The 22,493-nt window shown below is 43.6% G+C and overlaps 1 protein-coding gene across 1 annotated transcript in view; it reads right to left on the bottom strand.

The window, feature by feature from the left end:
- mnat1 (MNAT1 component of CDK activating kinase) overlaps window positions 1-22,420 on the bottom strand; it is a 31,960-nt gene extending 9,540 nt beyond the window's left edge. The window contains exons 1-8 of the mRNA XM_079175151.1: window positions 22,361-22,420; window positions 20,775-20,869; window positions 15,100-15,252; window positions 14,620-14,693; window positions 12,701-12,804; window positions 12,430-12,570; window positions 11,125-11,256; window positions 2,018-2,139 (exon numbers count right to left, since the gene is read on the bottom strand). Coding sequence (XP_079031277.1) covers window positions 2,018-2,139; window positions 11,125-11,256; window positions 12,430-12,570; window positions 12,701-12,804; window positions 14,620-14,693; window positions 15,100-15,252; window positions 20,775-20,863 — 815 coding nt within the window. The 5' untranslated portion in view covers window positions 20,864-20,869; window positions 22,361-22,420. The remainder of the gene's footprint in view (window positions 1-2,017; window positions 2,140-11,124; window positions 11,257-12,429; window positions 12,571-12,700; window positions 12,805-14,619; window positions 14,694-15,099; window positions 15,253-20,774; window positions 20,870-22,360) is intronic.
- Between the last annotated feature and the right edge of the window lie 73 nt (window positions 22,421-22,493).

Here is a 22,493-nt window from a genome sequence, read left to right on the forward strand (position 1 = left end):
GGGGGGGGGGGGGGGGGGGGGGGGGGGGGGGGGGGGTGAGCTCAACTCTCCAGTCTCTCTTGATGGCTGTGTCCAAGACAAATCACCAGCGGTGCTGCTGTCACCGTAGGCCTTGACCAAGACAAACAGCCGTGTTTTAAAATAAGTACCTGCCCCCTCACAGCCCCTTTCACCTCATCCACGCTCAGGCACATCCACATCTCCTGGCACAATCAAGCATATTCCCTTCACAGGTCATAGGACTGGAGCTGTAGTCCAAGGCTCTACACTGGGGACTCACTATTCACCCTCTCAGCGCTGTCTGCATTCTCTCCCCGCTGCACACACTGGTGACGTTCTACCACATCACAAAACTTTTATTGTTGCCAAAATGCTGGGACTGCAATAACAGGGTTGAGAGTGAGTGTGTATGACACAAACTGTGTAGCGGGTTTAAAGGGACACCGTCTGGATGCATGTGTATGTGCGAGCTTGATCGTTTATGTACATCTGAGCTTGCATGCACAAAACCTCAAACTTAGCTGAATCTCAAACTGCCAACTGCGCACAAGTGTCAGCACAATTCCTTGCTTTTACTTAACAGCACATTGCATCTTGGGAGTTGTGGTTTGTCTGAATGAGCCTGACTGTGTCGCTGCCTCCGGCCTGCACCAGTGGGACTGGCGTTCCTCACTGAACTGAACCTCATTTATCTCTGTGGCAGAGCCCTTTCTCTCCAGCATCGGTCCTTCTGGACCCCTGAACTGCTGACACCAGCCCCCCCCCTCCTCCTCTTCCTCCCTCCTCTGAGCTCCAGCATGCGGCAAAAAATTGTGAGATGTGTTTCATCTGCATATTGATCAGCCCGGCCAAAAGAAGAAGGACCTCAGCACTTCACTGAATACATAATGTAAATAAGTAGCAGTTATTCTGCTTAAACTCGACCCACAAACCTTTAAGGAAAAAGTTTCACCTTAAGTACGTGATTTTCCAGGCAATTAGGTAAATGTGATTGTGCAACAAAAGTCAATAGCAGCTTTTGTCTAAAGAATAAAGAAGAAGAAACTAGAAAACCCTTTAACTAAACATGCTGACAATATGTACAAATCTGCACATCTCAGCCAAATGAAGGTTATCGTCAGGGTGAAGCAGGGCTGAAAGTCAATGTGCTAGCCCAAAAAGAATATGACCCCGTTTTGCTCCTGTCACCCAATGAAAGCAGGCCGCTCTCGGTGTGTGGGCAGGCTTCAGTGCCAGCCAGTTGCAGTGCAGATGGCTAGGCGCTGGGCTGTCTGATGGATAACTTACATTCGGCAAGGACTGGACCTATGGCGTGGTGGATTGATTGGCCCGAAGGGGCCGTCGGGGGAAAGCACTTCCTGTGTGTGTTAATGGACACTCCTACAGAGGCACTGTGGTGGCTTGTGGCAGGGTGATGGTTGTTACTCCCTCTCTCACTCTCCCAGCCATCCTCCTCCTCCTCCTCCTCCTCATTTGCTTTCACTCTCCCAGTTAATCAGAGGAGAGTCAAGTGAGACGAGCCAGGCTTTTCAGACCGACTCTCTAACCCAACGCCAATACACTACAGCAGCAGCGTGGAGAATTACGAAACTTAAGCTTAATTTAAGTGTTATCAAAAACACCTTATATTAAATTTGGTGTCAATTGTAAGGAATATTGAGACAGTATTTAGTCGGTATATTTTCAAATAAATAATTACAATTAACTTGTACTCAATATTTACTTGGGTTTAAAAGCCTCAGTTATTTAAAGGAAACTTCACTGGAAATCAACAGCTGTTTCGACATTGGACTCTCAACAGTCTCAGAAGTGTGTCTCTATTTTTCGTGACGCCTATTTGGCACCAAGCTACATAGTTCTTTCCATTGAACTTCCAAAGAACTTTTGAGGAAATTTGTTTTTCTTTCTATCCATTCAGCTTGACAACTCTGCTCATCTAAAAAGGTAAAAAATAAAAACTCATAGCAAGTCCGTCCCTGGCTGTGGCCGATGTGCGAGTGTGTCAATAAGTTTGTACCCGAATCTGCCCAGCTGCTCCAGTTCAGGCACTGGAGGTCCGTATGTCTCAACTTGAAGGGCCTTGTAGTGGTACAGAACTTCCTCTATCTTGGGAGCAGGCTGAAGAGACACCGTCTGACGCTGAAAGAAAAACAGTGAGACAACATTTAACACAGGACAATAATCTTCATTGTGCAGCGCAACACTGGAAACTACAGCTATGTAGCAATTAGGATGACACAAACAGTTTGAAAAGGCTAAATGTCAAACTGCAGCATTAACAACCACCAGTTCTTGACGAACTGGTTTGGCAATAGGAGTTTTGTCTGACAACATTTTCGGTTTCCCCGGGCACTGCTGGAACAATGACAACGAGCATGTTTTTAGTTGTTGGCTACTCAACAACTATTCCTGACGGGAATCTGATCAAGAAGAAACGGAAATAACATCATGTAGGAGAGCTGTCATGGGGTTGATGAGGAAATGAAATTCCTGATAACAGTAAGTGTACTTTGGATCAGAAATGGCTAACAGCTATTTCCATGGAAATCACCAAAATACAAATGCACTGATAATGTAGAACTGTAGAAGAGAAAGACAGTAATTAATAAACCTTGTGTGTAGGAAGCGCTGGGATTATTTGCTACTTGCATTGTCATAAGACCTGTGGCGTCAAGCTCAGAAAACTGTAGTCTGTTTTATAAAAACCCCTTCAAGCCGTAAATACTCAGAGTTGAGATTTCAGTCGGGCTACTCCAGTTCCTAATGCTCTTGACCATGGCGATGGAGTCAGAAACATGATACGTCTTGAGAACACAGTAGAATTGTTCGATTTGGGGCTCTGCCATCAAAGGGGAATTTCCACACAGCGTCAGACCACTTTGTTTTCTCCGGCATTAAAGTAATGAGACACAGAAGATGAGCCAGACTCATGAAACAAGCCTGGAATTAAAAAGATGATGTCTAAACAAACATTGACTATTTTAGAGACTAGCAAAGGAACTCAGAGACAAAGGAGAGATAAAAAGATAAGGGGGAAAGCAAAGAAAAGAGTAGTGGGGGAGTGTAAACAACAGAACACAGAGGGGAGCTGATGAAAACCAAACTAAACGAATAACATGTGCCCCTCGGCCTCAGACTGCCCGCCCTCACACATGCTTTGGCCCATGCGAGCACACACACGGGGAAATAAAGCAGCCAAAGCTGAGCTACAAGTTGCAAAAGCACCAAGGGATGAACACTGAGACAGCAATGGATGCACAGTTTCTGAGCCAAACACAACATGGGGGTAATTGTTTTAACCCGTCAGTGTGTAGGATAGTTAGATAAAACAATAACCCCACACACACACACACACACACACACACACACACACACACACACACACACACAAACTTATACTGTACTCTTATAATGTCAAACATCATCAATATCTCGTGTTAAAGCAATCCAGGATTTATTTTGTGAATGTTTTTTCTACAATGTTTCTCATCAAACTCCTACTTTAGTGTGATTTCCTTGATGTCTCAGTAGGTTTGGGTGATATGAAAATAAATTAAAACATTTATTATTTTCTTCCACTTAATGTGGACTACTTATTGAGCTATTTATTCATCATATATTATGTACCAAAGTTGTGATGTCGGGTATTTAATTCACAATATTAACAAAACAAAAGACACTCCTGTCTACGTATCTTAACCATAAACAGTTATTTAGTTGTTTTTTTTCAGAAAATGTACGATATCACAATACATCACAATATAAAATGACAGACCGATACAGGATTTTATCCAAATCATTCAATCCTATTTCCCAGAATGACCTTCAACTTTCTTAACAGAACGAGCCTGAACCTGTTGCAGTCAACGGTGGTTTATACATGCAGGTGGGGCGAGCAACAGGGGTATAATGTATTATATTATACATACAATATAATATAATATTAATGTATATTAACAGTAGGAGAGGGAGTTTTTCAAGCAATAAATTGTGTAAATCACTCAAACACAACAAGTCTTTTGGTAGCATTACCTTGAAATGTTTCTGACATAATGAAGTATAAAAATAAGAATCACCTTCCCATGAATTATTGATTTATTTTTATATAACAAATTAAATCACATCAGCCACATCAAACTGTTGCTCCTTGACTGTAAGGGATGCCAACATGTGGCATTTATCCATGTTGGGTCACTTACTGTGTGCAAAATACCACCCAATCATATAATGGACCTATGATCAGATCATAAATCAGCCCTTATCTACATGCCCTGTTTTTAAACACTATTTAAATGCCTTGGATTGTTTGATTTTCCATTTAAAACACAAATGCTGGACACACACTTCTCTATGGTTTTCATTCAACCTTTAACCCCAAGGTGCCACTGATCCCTCATACAGTCCCATCCATTCATCCAACACAGTGGAGCCCCACCACAGGCTAATGAAACCCAGACCAACCAACCCAAACCCAGTCACTCTCCCTCACTTCTGCACTGCTTCAGTCCCTCCATCCATCTTCTTTCAGACATTCGGCACTATTTAACTCCTCTACTGCGCCAATCAAAGAGACGCACTGGGACGACGGGGTTAAGCACGAGCAGAAAAGTTTACAACGTTGGCGTGGTAGAGAAAGAGAGAGGCAACCTGGGAGTTGCAGATAGCTAAAGAGCAATAAATCAGATTTCTGAGCGACAGACAGAACAGAGCCAACCCCCACTCCGGAGAAATGTCTGTTGCATTCCTCTGCAAGGGCACCTTGAAATCTGGCAGACACATCAACGTGAACAAACACAGCAGAAGACATGAATACACAAGAACAGGCTTTGCTCTTCTCAATATATTTACAAAAAAAAATTATAAACGATCAAATTGTTGGTACTCCGAAAGCAGCTTTGATGCAAGACAAGCCGTCCGACAGTCCATCGAATGCGGAGCCGTGCGGACTCAGACGTGCTCCATCCTCCGCTCCATAATACTGCTGAAGCTTTCAATCATGAACTCATCGTGTACTATTAAAAGCCTGTGTGAATTACAGCATGTGAATGTTGTTTTCCAAATGCTCCGGTGAAAGAAAGCAACAGAAGGGGGGGGGGGGAGAGAAAGAGGGAGGGGGGGGGGGGGACCCCCAGCCAGGCCCAGCAGAGCAGAAATGGCTCAGGGACGAGGGGCCACTGGAACAACGCCGATGAAAGAGCCAACACAAACATCTGCTCTTCACATCATTGAGGCCCACCTTACTACCTATACCACATTATGTGTGCCTTCGTGATGCTTTCAAGTTTGTGTATAACTGGTATTTAAGACTCTTATAATACCCCTGTGACACTAAAGTGAAACTCTGGGGGTCATCAATCTCAATAAAACCACAGGGGAGGATGATTTGAGGAAATCACCATTGCACCAGAGAGAGTAGTCCTGCTTCTCCTGCTATTATGATCCTCTTACATGTAACCTCAGGTCCAGATAGAGTCAAATTGCTGTGATCTGGCAATACCAGCTTCAATTTCTCGGAGTCGAATCATTTTGAAAGGTCAGGTCACTGTTGCCTGTCTTCATGTTGGTGGAGGGGACAGGTGTGCTGGCTCGGAAAACGGTTAACCACTCTTTGCCTCTGGGGTGTGTGTGTGTGTGTGTGTGTGTGTGTGTGTGTGTGGTGGGGGGGGGGGGGGGGAATTTGGCTTGTGATGTTCCGTCATGTTACCTTTTTCTCAACTCCGCTGTCAATCTTAACACTGCCTTCTGGGAAAGCAACAGTGGTAACCCATCTGACAGAGTGATATGGCAGACATTCATGGGACTTTTATGGGACAGGGGTCTCATATAAGTCACATTACTTTCAAGGTATGAGGGGTCTGCCCCTGAGGCATCAACGTCTACATTAAAAAGAAGAGATGGATGGGGTCAGGTGTGCTCCTAGAGTTTGAAACAATGTAACAATAATAGGCCAGATTTTTTTAATAACTTCCTAAAACTCACTTTTATAGATATTGTCATGCAACATTCTTCTTTTTATTAACTGCCAAACATCCCCAATGTTTTGAAGTATTACTTCTACGACTACTCATCTGCTTTGAACATTTCTACTTTCACATTTTGGTAAAGATAGAAAGTGATACGCAGTACTCAAGTCTTATCCAATGTCCACAAAGCCAATCTTGATCAAAAGCTCAGTGGTCAACAGCTCAAATCATGGGTGACCACAAAGAATGCCACCAGACACACGTGCTACACATCAGCACTCTCCAGGCCCCCCATCTCTCCTCTGACTTTGCAGTTAAGCAGGACACATCAAGGTTGCTGAGAGACTTACCTCTTCATCAGCACCTCCCCACCACACACACACACACACACACACACACACACACACACACACACACACACACACACACACACACACACACACACACACACACACACACACACACACACACACACACACACACACACAGAGATAACCACATACACTTGCATGGTTCCCAAGGGTTTTGGGGGGGCCACAGCTGGCTCCAGCAGAGCTCCAGAGGCAGCGAGGCTCTCGTCACTAATGCACAAAGTGATAATGAGATCAATGGAAAGGGAAACAGCGGTCAGCATTGTACAGGGGATAAAATGAATAACCCTCGTTAGGGGCCACCCTCGTGCCATCCCAGCCTTAGCCCTCACTTCCACCTTCTGCCCTGGCACCGCCAGTGCTTCTGTACGGATAAAGAGCTTTGTGCTGCCCACTGAGCAGCAAGTAGCAAGTGTAAAAGCTGCTGCCCACACAGTGCCTCCCCTCGCCTTACGAGTTTAAATATAACCGCCTGTCTAGTGGCAGCTGCCCCAGCGCAAAGCCCTTAAAGCTGACAACTCCTTTTTCTGCTAGGCTGGGCTAGGCCTGTCCGTGGGTAAGGGTTGCTGAGGCCAACCTAACAGGGCCAAGCCAGGGGCAGGGGCAGAGGTGTGAATGTCCACATGTGCTGGTGCCAATCAGGGCTGAAGGTTCTCTTTACCCCCTGAGCTGACCCCTTCTCCACAAGCCCCCCCCCCCCCCCCCACATGCCAGCAATCCAACAACAAGGAGAAGAGCAAAGGGCAAGGGGGGATGCACTCTCCCACATAAAGCTATTGGTTTGTGAATGTTTTATACCTCAACATTTGAAAACAACACCACAATTATATACACAACAACAAAAACATCTGTGTCTGTTACTATTTGTATAAAGAGCGTGAATAAGGGAAATGAAAAAAGAGTGAGTAGGGGTTGGGGGGGGGGGAGCGACACTTCACAGGTAAAACAGGTTAGGCCAGTCTGCCAGAGTAAAGTAAGGCAGAGCCTGGCCTGTGCTGACGAGTACGTCTGCTAAGCAAGGGTCACCGTAGAGGACAACTTAACCAAGTGAATCAGGCCTGAGCAAACAAGCTCACACCGTGTGTGTGTGTGTGTGTGTGTGTTTGTGTTTTCTATGGTAGTCAAATACCACTGCCTAAGTGTAGAATGGAATAAAGCCAGAGAGAACCCGGGGGTTATTTCAGTCAGCTACATATCTATGTTTAGGTATAAACTTTCCACCCACATTTGGCGGACTGTGTGTGTGTGCGAGTCGCTCTTTGTTTATGTGTGTGTGCGCCTTCTGCTTTCATTAGGTGCCCATGCCGGCCTCGTCAGGTATGTCAGCTGCTCGGCCGCCTGTGAGGAGTGGTGCAGTGCTGGAACCTAGGACCTTTCATCTAAGATGGCGCTGAAAGCTGCCCCAAGGTGGAGAGATTCCCCATCGGTCACTGCTTTCAGGAATGGGAGACAGTAGCAGCTGAGGACAATCCCCAACCTCACACATGCACGCTCAGACTAGAAAACACGATAACTTTACTGGCAAAAACACAACAAAGCCGACATGCTTTAAAACCATCAAAGACACATTTACTCATACAATTCACCAAATATATATATATTTATTTTTTTATTAATAACCCTCACCTCGTGTCCGAGTTTCGCTCTGAGCAGGTGCCAAGCACAACGACTCTTGTCATCGTGCTTTGCTCTGAAGCTGGTCTTATGTGTCAGACAACAACAAGCAAACCTGTTTAAACAGTGAAGCGTTGCCTCCCTCCTTCGCAGAGAGTCTCTTTTGATATCAGCGGACGTCTATTTTAAAAGAGACACTTTATTCTTCAAAGGATGTTTGCTCAGACTGGGTGAGGGGAGTGAACGTCGATGTGTGTATGTGTGCATGCACCCGCACAAGGGTATGCATGCGTGTGGGTTCAATAGAGTGCCTACAAAGTGAGGGATTAGTGAGTGATTCTAGACCATTCCTGAGGCAAGACCAGGCCCATCCCACCTCACATCACACCTGGACCGAGACTACTTTCTCTCAGGATCGGCTACCTTCCTCAAGCGTCCATTCACCGACACGTTAACACGCAACCAGAATAATCAGTATCAGGGTTGGAGTCGCCTTCAACAACTCCTGGAAAATCACCCAGGCAAAGAGTAGTGCCAGAGAAGCCGAGATGTCCCCTTGCATGTTCCCGGTAAACAACATGACACAACTAGAAGCAATGTTGGATCGCTCTTTAAATAAAGAGCAGCGAAGCCGAGGAAGAATCGGCATCCTCACGTTCCGCGGATCAAATGGCTTAAAGACTGCCAGATATGTCATTCCTGCAGAATGACTTGCTGGTGGGGTATGTAGCGGTGGGTGAGGAGGTGTTAAGGGCACAATGAATTTCTGCTTCTGTGACTGGTGAACATGCACGTCGACCAAAACAACCAGATGAAAAAACAAGAGGCCCTCTGTCCATTCATCACTGTCACAATCTGTTTCTCCCTTGAGTCGTTGCTTAACAAGAACGTATTGCTACCGGGGCTTCTACTAAAGAGTATTTTGACTGTATATTATTATCTGTTGGGCGACGTGATCATTACAATTTCTAAGAGCCACAATATAAAATAGAAGATCTGTTTACAAAGCATATAAAAACCTAACTTGATTATCAAAATGGTTGCTCAATTACAACTTCTTCCTTGTGCATGGAGGTTTAGGTCCCATGGTGTAGAACAAAGCGTTATACAAACAGCTTTTTTCAAGCAGCCATCACTCAGATGTACAAGTTGTAGCAACATTGCACAGACGCTATAGAGGCAATGCGTATTTATTCTATTTTAGTGGTTTAAGTGATTATTGGAGCCTTGAGTACTTAATCATGTCTATCTATTGTCTGTTTGTCAGTGGAGAGAGGAACAAAAATCCTCTTAAATGTGACCAAAGGCATATCATGGAAATGTGTTTTTACATTTGCCTCCCCTAATTCCTGCAGAAGAAAAACTGAAACCTTGCGTGGAACAAGGGACCACAAACTTGCAGATAAATGAATTCCAGCGATCTGCAGGAATCCACCGCTCTGTGTTGAAACCCCACCAAGTCAAACAGAAGTCATTCTTATGGACTCTGAAGTGAAGGGAAATCCAAACCCACACGTTCCCCTGACTCAAGTCTCACAGTCCAACAGAGCAGATGCATGGTGGGGGCGCTGCTACACCAACAGGAGCTAAGGGACGGGAGGATGAAGAGAAACGGGAAGAAAGAAGCGAGGAAAAACAACCACAGACGAAGCCAAGAGCAACACAATCGTGCTGCTTCTCTCTCCATCAGCAAGTTTAACTTTATGCTGTGTATCCAAAGGGTGAGAGTCAGAGTACCAAATCCTCTATTTGGATCAATCCAATGTGTTTCCACTGGTGGTAGCCAGTTGTCTCTTTGGCGTTTAATACGTAAATGAATGCTCTGGTTAAGTCTCCCTGACTATAACTGCATCTGATTATCTAACCGAGTCGTTTCAGAGAGCTATGCCAGCGGAAAACACATTAAAACGGGCAGAACAGGCAAAAAAGATGGGAAAACACACAGAGTTGGGTTATACCTGCGTATGTCAAAACCTAGCTCCAGCTTGAGCCTTAGGTGAGTAGTACGCAGATATCTCTCACTCGCATCACTAAACTGTGGGAAGACAACCGTGCCTCATGGGGGTTGCTGTGAAGGGGGGGTGTGGGTGATGACACAGCCTATCTCATCACAGTAAAATGAAAATAAACGGCTGAAAACCTGAACGATAGCCAAATGGAAGGTCTCTTCAGACACAGCGAGCACAAAGCTGCAACCCTCGGAGCGGCCGGAGCCCTGAGCCCACATGCTCCTCATCCTCCCACCGTTCACCCACAGGAATGTGACGACATGACTGAAGGTGTGAGGACTCTGTTCCCACAATAAAAAAGCCACCAAACACCAAGGAACATCTTCCCTTTGAAGGTCTGGACTGTTATCACCACTCTATTGTCAACAAGCACCATACATGGAGTTTAAATTACAGCACTCAGGTAAAATCACACCAAAACCAGAACTGTCCAGACCCACCGTACCACCCGCAGATAGATTAAAACCCCCATGTGACCTTGACCTTTATGCGCTCATTGTAAATATAGTAGCCATTTGTTATTTATGGTACGTATAGCTTCTTCAAGCTCTCATGTTTCACTCTGCTCATCCTGCTTTCACTTGCAAGCAGCAAAGCCCACTCTGACAGATGCAAGTTCACGTTCAGACCGACATTACTCCTGTGTGAACACAGTTACTTTGTGTATTCATATTTTTTTTTTGTGTGTGTGGGCCAGAAATCTTAACAAGTCGTTTTATGCAACTCCAAGCTGAGTCTCAAGTCTTTGGTCAAGAGTCAGAGTCAAGTCCCAAGTCTATTTTTGGACTGATAAGTGTTACATTCGTTACATCAGGTCAGAAATAGCCACTGTGCATATGGGTTTTTTTTCGGGAATGCACTATGCTATGTATGTCGATTATCTCTAATTTAGCCATTTCTGTTTAATACAAGTATTATTATTTTATCTAGATGAAGGTATTGATAAGATTACCTTAGAATATGATACTTGCTAGCTTACATCATATAGCACTGTTCCTCTGGGCTTCCTGGGCAGTAATTCAGAGTCTCACAAGTACCTGAAAGGACACGCCCCCACCAACGCAGCCCCTTGCATTTTTGAGCGCAGGGCAAGAGTCCATCACTTTGAATTCGTATGTACAGTTTGAACTGGTGTTACAGGTTTAATAAGTCAACAGTTGCACTCACCATATTGATTCCAGTTGAGAAGAGGCTGGTAGGCTTGACTGCCTGTTTCTGATGCTCTATCTGGGTCTCCAGCTTGGCAGCACGGACCTTGTGTTGGGCCAGCAAGATGGTGGCCGGAAGTTGAGACTTCTCCTGGTGAGACAAATGGGATTTGGGATTTTATGGGACCGTTAATCTTGGTGTGCGATACATGCCACACAGTGCTTCATCAGGAACTGCTCATCAAAAACAGCTGACACTTGTATGTATATGTTGAGCCCCCCCCCATCAGAATAAGGTGCTTTCAGGCCACATTATTGATGCAAGCCATATCAACATAACTGTGACACTGCAGGGGACGCTACTTCAAGTGCACTGCGCCGCCTTCACCTCCATTAAAAGCAAGGTCGGACATTTCAATTTCTCAAGTGGAGTGCTGCCAAGCGCTGAAGTCTAAGAACACAGGCTTGGATACTTCGTTCACTGAAAGGGAAGGACATTTGTGATGGGGTGGACAGCAATGGTAGGACAGTCTGGAGGTGTCTTAACCTTTAATAACAAACCAAAAGTGATTTAATGGATTCCAACACATCTGACTGCAGACATGTACCGCTTCCACTGACGTGAGTTGTACTTGTTTAGGACAGGTGAATTTACTTGCTTTATTTGAATGACATCACAGAATTAACATGATTCTCATTTTACAAAGATATTGAGAAAGAAAAGTTAATAAATAAGCAAAAATAATGTAAAACACATTAGATAAGAACAATAATCAAGAAGTGTGTCACTTGTTCCCAGTGATGTGTTTTATTTGACCATTAGCTCATCAAACACCATCAAGGAATCTAAATGTATGTGTGTGAGAACAGTGAGCTCTCTGACCACAGGGATGTACAGATGTCAAAGCTCAGGACAGTTCCCCCTGGGGGGGGGGGGGGGGGGGGGGGGGGTTAGGAGCTGATCTCATCTGCCTACAGTCAACAGGCCCTGTGCCTTAAACAAACAAACACACAGCTTAGCCTGCTATCTGCGATGGTCCTTCAGCAGCCCGCTCTGCAGGAACAATCACTTCCAAAGCCTGCAGCTCAACACAATGGAGCCAGGAGGCTTTGGAATCACAGAATGAAAACAATGCAGCCCCTAGCACAATGACTGGTAATAATCTCTTAATGATCCACAGCCATGAACCCTCAGGCTGAGGGTGTGTGCGTGTGTGTGTGTGCTTATGTGTGTGTGTCAGATATGGAACATCTGTCATAACGCGACTGCTTTTGTCTTCACCAGACTGTGGACAAATGTACATGAAGCATGCGTGTATCTCACCAGCTCATCCAGCAGAGCCTGCTTGTTCTTCCTCTTGGCCTGTAGCTGCCTCTGCTCATCCTGCAGCAGATCCAGTCTCCGCTGCTCATTGCCCTGCTGCTCCAGCAACAGCAGCTCCTCCACTTCCTCCTGCTCTCTCGTCTGAGGAGAACAGGGATGTTGCATAAACTTGTGTCACATCTTTGACCAACAGGTGGAATTCCTACCAGCCCTAGCATGCCATATTGTACTTGACCCTCCGATACATGTTTGGGAAAATATGAGTACATACCAGTTTAACCTTATTCCTCTGGATGAGATCTCTGTGCTCCCTCTGGTACTGCTCCATCTGCAGCTTGGTATTCTCCACATCAACGTTGTTTGTCAGGTTGTACACTACATGGAGCAGACACAAGCCAGCATTAAAGGGACAGTATACTTCATTAGAAGTGCCTTTCGGATAGTCAAACAGCTATAGAACCCCTCCCGGCATCTTTTTCCTATGCAGGAAAGTTTTGCAGGCTGCGTTCGTCCATTTCTGTAACCTTCTGAAACCGTCTGTCCAACCATTCACATGCACTGAGTGGCCAGCTGTGTGGAGGTGAACAAGGAGCCAGGGTTTGAACTTCCCTCTCAGCTCACATTTTATGTGAACAACCGAGTGCAACACTTTAAACGTCTTTCAAGACGTTCAGGATTTTCAGGTCTGAAAATATGCACCGTTATGCTGATTTTTAGATAACACCCATGTTCCCAAGCATGGTTTGTACACACAATACTATTATTTTGAATTATAGTCTAGATCCAAAGAGTTTCAGAGATAACAAACATTGCCATCTGAAATGCTGAAAAAAAGTGTATAAAATGAGGGTCAATACATGTAGAATTTTTCATATAATGGAATGGTGCAGCCTTATAAAATAACATCTGGTAAGATGTTGTTGTCCAACTGTGGGAAAAATACAACTTCAAGGCTGCTTAAGGGGAAATGTAAGGAGAATTTTTAGGGTTTAAATGGGTAAAATAAAGAGGAGGTAGTCAACTTAGAGTGCACACAAAATATTAGCGGTGCACATTCCAGCACCAGGCCGATGACCGAGCCTTCTGAAATGCCATTGATTTATAATTGGAACTGGATACCTGACTTTAACATGACATTCACATTAGTGTCTCCCTGTCTAGACCGCCCTGTCCCACTCGGCCCAGAGTTTTATTATTGGGACGACGTCACACAAAATTAAAAGAAAAAAAGATTATCTAAACTCAGGGAAATTTTTGGAAATATTAAACCTGGGCTGGCCAAACGGCGGCCCGCAGGCCAACTAATGTCCGTTGCCTGTTTTTAAATAGCCCACGGAGAATTTTTTTAATTATTCTAGAATACGGATTGGGCATATTGCTAATAAATTGCACTGTATATACATCCTAGTTAAAATACTAGATGCCGACTAAATTTAGTGAAATTATCTGTCTTAACCTCTTGGCACAGAAATATTAGTCTCAAAGATTTACATCTTACAATCACATTTGCATTGCAAACTTTTAAGTGGGCGCTTAGGCCCTGACCAGAAACCATTAAAGGGATTTACCAATTACTGCCTGTTTTAATTTATTCACAGATTTACAAATAACAACAGTGGCCATGCACTGTATTAGAGTGTAAAAGTATTGAATTACTCTTAATTAAATGTAAGAGCAGCAGATACAGAAATACTAGTGAAAGGGCAAACATCAAACTGTTTTGTACTGTTGTGTAGTTATTTTAATAGGTAATACATTTTCTAGAAACAATGATTATCTTTCTGTATAACTGATCGCATTCACTATTGTTTGGCGTGTGAATATTTTCACATTACAATCAAAACAGTTTGGCCACCACTGTATGCAACCTTCATGGTTTAAAAGTCTATAATACAAATAGTAATAATCAACCTTATTTGTAGTTCGAGGTGTCCTGTCAAAGGTTTTACCGACGTCTCTAATGAAGGTCTACAGGGGAAAATGCTTCTGGGTTTGTTTGATTTTGTTGCAGCTTGGTTGGCCACTGGGACAAAGCAGCTGAGAGGCTGACTGGTTGTATCGTATCCAGCTCTCCAGACACATCCATGCTTAAAGTCCATGGTGGGTTACCAGTCAAGACATGTTAGCGTTACACGTATAGGCATCCCTTCTGCTCTTTGTTTCAGCATGAGGCTTCCATGTGGGTCCTACCTACGTCCTCCACTTTCTCCAGGTAGTCGTTATACTCTCTCAGGCTGGGGAAGTCAAAATGTCTCTTGTTGTATCTGCAGAGGAAGAGCAGAACTGATGAGACAAATGGTAAAACCCGATGAAAGCAAATATGCGCCGGCATTAATAGCCTCCATTAAATCAACCATTTTAAAATACCATGTCTGCATACTGGCTAATAGGCACACATTAGATGTCAATTAAGGGGCTATTAACGAACAGATGAGAGGGAGAGAGGGAAGGCAGGGAGGGGCTGAGAAGTAAAAACCTGGCAGTGAAAGAGCCTTCCTGTTTGAGCCCCCCCGGGGAGACTCATTGTCTACAAAACAAACAGTGTAATGAGAAAGACAAAGGTGGCTTAAGAAGTGGGAGGAGGCACGAGATGACACATAAACACGCAGAGCAGAGCCCCGCCCCTCACCCCCCACCCCCCCCCCCCCCCCCCCCCACCCCCTCACTCACATCTTCAGCACCTTCTTGCGAATCTCCACCTCCTTATCTACGGTCGGGTCTTCGAAGAGCTGCACGCGGAAGTTGCTCTTCCTCAGGGGTGTGTCACACTGCACGCAGTTACCCGAGCCACGCACAAACAGCATCTCCACACAGTTCTCGCATCTGTTGGCGGAGAAAGGACAACGACAGAAAAAAAACATCAAGCTGAGTTGAATGTTTTCCCAGAGGTGAACCCTCCCGGGCAGGCCCGAGAGGCAGTTGCAAGCACCGGTGGGCGTGTGTGGCTGCTGAAAATACAATTTTCCTCACAATAAAGTAAATTTGTGTTTTTTTTTTCCTTTTTATGTCTGCAAGTTATCATCAGGCGCAGTGGGTGATAATGGGGCATATGAATGTTTCCCCTAAGTGCTCAAAGATGGCTGGGATTATTATTGGAATGTCGATTAGGCAGCCTCCTACTCTCAGACAAGAGGAAATTAGTCTGACACCCCATCAGTGGTGCGTCTGTCTGCACTGGAAAAACATTTGCTTTATTGTTAATTCAACAGACCTCAGTCATGCCACGTATACATAATATGATAAAACCCAGCTCTGTAATTCACAGTGTGGTCTATCATTATAATAATGGACTGAGGGAAAGAAATACAGATGTACAATTGCAGTGTTTTGTGTATTCCTTACTCCATTGGTAAATGTAAGTGTTTTGAGATGAATAGTCATTTGTGCTTACGGCTTTCATTCATCTGAAAATGTATGTTTCGTATCTAAAAGAAGCATCCGTATTTTCAAATGCAATTCCAACCTTTCTGCCTGAAAACATCATCATTATTCCTGACACAGTGCCTCAATGAAAGGAAGCTGTATTATGGAGACGCTAAAGCCACATTTTAAAATATTGTGGAAATCTAGGCAGTTATTGATCAAAGTCTAAATCTTTTTAATGGATACAATTACTTTCCAACACAAATAAGTAGCAGTACAGAAGAGTCATGATGAGGCAGTCTTTAGGTCCTCATACAATTCTATTCAGTAAAGAGCACGCCCCCCCCCCCCCCCCCACGCTTATGAACAATTCTGAAGAAAATGGTCGGAACATTCTTCGGATGGTGTTGGGAAATTTCAGGTAAAGCCCAGGTTCAAACAGGAAGGTTTACTTCATGCACCATGACAACAGGACAACTGTCAGACACCTAGCTAAGGGCACAACCCTGAGCTTAGCCATCAATCACACCTTTATGTAGGCAGGCGTTTACCCATCAGTCACACTCAAGTGACGAGTGGACTCTGAAGACAATGGGAATGTTCCTAAATCTCCCCTGATCGGGTGGAGGGCCTGGATAAACGTTTGCACAGTATACTTTTTTTTAATTAAGTCTCTGCGGAGCTTTATTTCCACAGGAATTCACCTTCCTGCTTGCGACCACCTTCCCAAAAATGGACCATCTGGTTTCCAAATGTCGCTATCTGCTTTTGAGCGCAGACAGTTTTTATAATAAAATATAGCAAAGTTGGTGGAGAAAAAGCGTCATGGATGGTATGGTTGAGTCATTTCTTTCCAAAGTTCAAGTACTGGGCTTGAGACCTGGGCCTTGTCAAAAGCCTATTAGAACGATCACGACAAAGACATCATGCGAGACATTTCACTTCATCAGCAGGATTCAAAGAAAAAAAAAAAAAAAAGCAGTTAAAAAGGTGAAACTGCAGAGCCATGAAGTTTGGCTGTTTACATCTAGCGTCTCAGATATGGGTCAAACAAGCCCAACCTGTCAAGTGTGACACCAAGCTTTCACAGTTGTACAACAAATACACGTTGCCTGCGTTGCAGGAGGACTATGTTACAAGCATGCCAGATTAGCTGGGCTTAGATGAAGCCCCGAAATAAAAATGAAAAATGAATGACAGATGGAAACATCTGCGTTGTCCAGTTGGTGCTTTAGAGCAGGAGGAGTCCCTGCTCAAGTGCACCATGGAAGAGGCAGATGTTCACTGTGGCCCCAGGCTACAGGAGATCTATAGGCCTGGCCATATGGAGGTAGATGGAGGGATTCAGCTTGTTTCCACAGGCCCACAAAGAGCCCATTCATCAACACGGGACGAGGAGTGGGGCGTAGCTTGCCCCCTGCCCCATAAATGGACCACACATCAGAACTCTCCAAAGGGGAAATCCTGTGTAACTCTAGAGCAAAGAGGTGAAGGTCTAACAGGGAGGGAGGAGATTTTAAGAGTCAATTTGCCATCTTACTTCTGAAATGCGCCTTCTCTAAGTGACAGCTTCTGGATTGTGTGCCTGTTGCAATTTGTAATCAAAAGGGGAGTCAGAAACCTCGTGCCAGGCTACGCTGTGTTGCTCGAGCATACTGAACAGACAATTAAGCAAGCCGACAGATCTCTAGCAGCTTGCCATCTCTGTGTCCTAGGGCTGTTGTTCGCTGACTGAGTACTTACTCCTCCCTCTCTCACCTGTCCTGCTCAGAGCTCCAGGCTCCTATCTGTCCCATCTGCAGCTGTCAGCAGGTCAAAGAAGGGGGTGAAAAGGGTCCTGGCTCAGCAAAGACGCCTCCACACACCATCACCGGTGACATTGTCTGCGTCTTTGCCTTCTTCTTACGCGAAAAATAGCAAAAATAAAACAAAACCTATAAAAACACAGCAGTCTGATTCACTTGTTTGTGCCTTAAAGCTCTTCACAGAGCAACGACTGAGTCCTGACAGCGCTGGCTTCGAGCCAAATTCAAACCTGCTATGACACTGTGTCCTGCCCTGTGACCTATACAATACCTGCAGCAGCAGAGTCAAAAAATGCTGAGGCCCAGGAGTATGATTGCTTACACAGGAAGCTCGCATAGGCTTGTCTGATCTTAAAAAAATAAAGCTGAGATTTGGTGTACTTTACAGAGAGGGGTTTTTTTAACCATTAAACAGAGGCAGGATAGCCGTTTCCCCCTGATTCTAGTCTTATTCCCCAAATTATCGAACTATCCCTTTATTAGTAAGTAACCACTAGTTCGTACTGATTACTCAGAGAATAGTACGTTATGCCCATCAATGTCTATCTATGGAAAAAATGAACATTACTGTACATCAACCTAGAAAACTAGCTTCTACTTAACGAGATGTGTCTATCCTCTCAGCCTCCCTATGGAGCGTGGGACACTGAAATCACCTCTGTATGTCTCAGCTACTATCATTTGTGTCTGTTTACAGTGTCAAATGCCAAAGGACGTGGGTCCGATGTCATTGTGCGAAGGTAATAAAAAAATAAAAAAACACACGCATCAAATGCCCCGATGACAGGGATACAAAATGTGCTGTGGTGGGGTTTAAATTTAGATGCATGCTAGAGGTGGAGAAGCTCAATACTGCACTGCATCACTTGGTCAGTGTGGACAGGAACAGCCACTCAATCAGCCCAAGGTAGAGCGAGGCTCACAGCTATTTAAATGTCATTTGAAAGTGCCGTCATCATTTCAAGTGTTGATTGTAAGAAGAAATGTTGTAAAAAATACAGAAGAAAATACCCGTCGCAGTTTCCCAAAGCCCAAGGCGACATCTTCAAATTGCTTGTTTTGTCAAAACGCAGTCCACAACTCAAAAAAGCATTTATTTTTCAGTAATTAGCTTAAAAAACGGAAAACATTTGGGCACGATCCAATGAATGCTTTTCCCTTAGTTTATGACAAAAATCAATCGATTTAGAAAATTGTTGGAGATTGTTGGAGAATTTACTAATCGACTAATTGTTCAGTAAGTTCAACATCAACAAGCAAGCCTTAAAATCAAGTGCCGCAAATGAATCGGATGACTGTTAAAGGTTGTTATGTCATACTTTACTTCAGAAACGGTAATAACATACGCTGTAAAGGTCGGATTCTCTTCTGTGATGTTTCTGCCTACATGAACAATTGTTCACTGCAGAAAAAGGCAGCAACCAATAATTGCAATGTGTACTGTATACTGTGTGTGTGCACGTGCACTTTCTTTTTTTATTCACTTTTTCGGCACAGAGTTGATTACACCAAAATGTGAAATGGGTAACACATTGCTCAGGCTACCGTACAGACCTCCGTATCTATCAACTCCTGAGGGAAGCTCCAAACAAAAACCCAAATGACATCAGTGATGAAAATACTGATGCAGTTTGAAGAGTACAGCAGTTTCCAAGTGGAGCATTAATTCACTGTTGCACCCGCTCTGAGGAACAGATCCAAGGTGACCTGGACTAGGACATCTCACCAAATTGCTTCATTGCAGAATCATTTTAATTTTCTGCGTGTAGCCCCGCACACAGACGGAGCCGGTGAGTTATGAGCTTACTGACCTGATGACAAAGCATGGCCGCTTCCTGATGGTACGGTCAATAAACAGACAGGGTCAAAACGATGCTCTCATCAGGCTACCGCCGTCGCTGCGTGATGCTCATGGAGAACACGTCCCGCTCAATTAAACGGCCGTTTTTTAAACAGATGACAAGGTTAAATATTGGAAAATGCACAGCGGGCAATATTTACTGAGTACTGACATGAGGGGGACACACAATCAAAAGTGACTTTAGTGGCGATAATAAATACGATGAGCGTAAAATAGTGCTGCAAAAATTCGTTCAAGCAATTCAGGCAATTAAAATTAAAGGATTCTCTTGATTAACTGTAACTTTTTAAAATAAAATAGCATATATTTGCTGGTTACAGTAACAAAAGCAAGGACTTGCTGACATTGTTTTAGGTTATTGAGATGGTTAAGTTATAAAAAGGTGGAAATGATTTTGTTTAAGTTGCATTTTTAATGACGTGGGTGAGGTTAGTCTGGGACTACATACGGGTGACCGTGGCTAAGTGGAGAGCAGGGCCATCCTGCAATCAGAGGATCGGCGGTTCGATCCCCGGCTCCGGCTCCACTAGTCACATGTCAATGTGTCTATACGGTCTATAGATAGAAAGCAGTCTGCTAAATGACTGTACTGTAATGTAGGATCCAGATCATTTAACATGTTCATCAGTAATAGTATGATCATGCACTAGATCACTGTAGATATATTTAAGATGACCCTTTCTATCTTCTCTGGAATTATGTGGTTAAAACTTCAGCATATACATTATGAACTTTGCAAAAAATGTCATATTTCAAAAGGACTGAACACTCTGTATGATTGAAGCAGCAGCATCTGTTAAAGACCTATTTTAACAGCCTTTAAAGAAGGGTAGAAATAAGCAGTGCAGGTTGTGTTATTAAGAGTCAACAGTCTGATATGTTTATTAACAATGATTATTAAGATAACATAAACCCACCTATAAACTGTGCCAACTCACCTGTTCATGCTAACTTTAGTCTTTCAAAGAGACAATCATAGTTAATAAGAATATTGGGTTTATAACTGTCAGGATGTCTTTTTTTCTACCGTTATATAGAAACATTATGTGTCATGTGTTAGAGAGCATAGAACCCGTTAGCTCAAAGCTCGTGAGGCTTAAACTCTGTTTTCAACGTCTAATGCACGTTAACGGACAACCATTCAGATGTAAAGGAGAATATAAAGCTTATTAAATATGGGAATAGTTTTATTTTCGGACTTAACCGCCTGCTTTGTGGGTTTATTGTGTTAGTAGGTGAAGTTTTGCACAAACTCGGGGGTATTAGCTTCCCTCTCTACTTTCTTTTAGCTGTCAGATATAAATAACTTTACTCACAGCGTGTGTCCGCACACGTTCACCATCAGCTTCAGCGACGGGTTCCTGTATTTGGTTGTTTTGCATCTCGGACATCCCTGGTCGTCCATTTCTGTCTGTGCAACACAAAATAAAAGCTTGAGACCACTGTCAACAACTAGCAGCTCTGCTCTCCTGTCACTTCCCCGGTGGCGAACCGCTGTGTTACACAGAATGCGGTCCGACGAGAAACGCCATTAACAAGAGCTGTTCCTATTTAATGATGACCTCTACAGCAGTGGTGGCCACTCTGTGGTGCAGGCACACCCTGGGGTCCCTGGCGAGTCACGGGGGGTCTGAGGGGAAAAGCTGAGTGGTTTATTTTCACGTATAGACGAATGTATAAAATGTCTGTTTTGATTATTGGACTGTCTCCTCTGTGTAGTACCATATAGATTACCATATATTCCATGATCTATTGTAAGACTGGACTGAGACATTATTAAAACCAAAAACCTCTCCAGATGTTACTCACCAGGGCTTCTGACATTATGTAGTTTTTAGTTGGATGTGAAACTGTTTGTATTGTTTATTTAAGATAATAAATCACATGAAATATCCACAGTCAGGTGGATATAGCATGTGATTTGTTATTGATGCATGATGAAGACGGAAAGGGATGATTATAGTATTATATTCATAAAAGAGTAACACTAACAGATATGTATTTTCAAAGGTTATAGCTCGAAAAAAACATATTCTAGTACAATCAATAAAAGTCCAGCCTATATGAGTATATTGATTTGCTATATGTATAAATGTCAGTTATTGATTGACACCAAATTAGACTCCAGTGTCACATAAGACTGGCAATTATTATTTGCAAAAGGATAAAATGACCAATTTCTCAGCTTTCAAGTTAAGTGTTGACGATTTATGTTTTTACAGATTTCACGTGGCTGTCGGTGGATTAGTAATCCTTATTTAAAAATGTTTTAAATATTTTTATTTCAAATTATATTCATGGAAGACGGCTATAGGTACGCTCTGGGGGTCTAAGAAATATGAAAGGTGAAAATAAAACTGTACAGAAATATTACATCACATGTAGGCCTACTTAATGTCATTGAGGAAATGCTCTGAATTTGCATTAATGAAGATATGTTGGTGTAGCCATTACTACATGTTCCATGTTTATGTATGGGATGTAATATGACATTCCTCATTGATCATTATGTGTTGGGTTTTGATAAACCCAATGTGTGAGTGGCTTGTGGCAGACAAACTGACAATATTCACACCTTATCTCTCAATCACAACCAGCACCTTGAACTTGTACTGAAAGTAAAAAAGGGGAGTGCATTTAAAATATCCCATTGGAGCGGAGTACCTCCGACAAGTCCAGTCTCACTGTCAAAATGTATGTAATGTTTTATGAGTTAATATAACATTGTAAAATCATTTCAGATTGACACAATGACAATAGTCCCAGCAGGATTTCCCCCCCTTGGATCCTCCTCAATATGAGAATAAAACTGCTTTGATGTTTTCACACACAGCTAAGTCAGCTGCTCCTGACAATACAGACAACAAGGATATCCCGTTCCCACGATCCCAAAAGCACTCACCTTGCACAGGTGAGCCACGGGAATATACTGTTATATGACCGACAGCTGGAAACCAAACATTCGTGTCCGAATCCCGCTCGCTCCTCCCTTATGAGGCCCTCGGTGGCCAATAGCGTGGCTCTCCTGCAGATAG

This window comes from Pholis gunnellus, assembly GCF_910591455.1.
Source record: "Pholis gunnellus genome assembly, chromosome: 15".
In the NCBI taxonomy this organism is placed as follows: domain Eukaryota; kingdom Metazoa; phylum Chordata; class Actinopteri; order Perciformes; family Pholidae; genus Pholis; species Pholis gunnellus.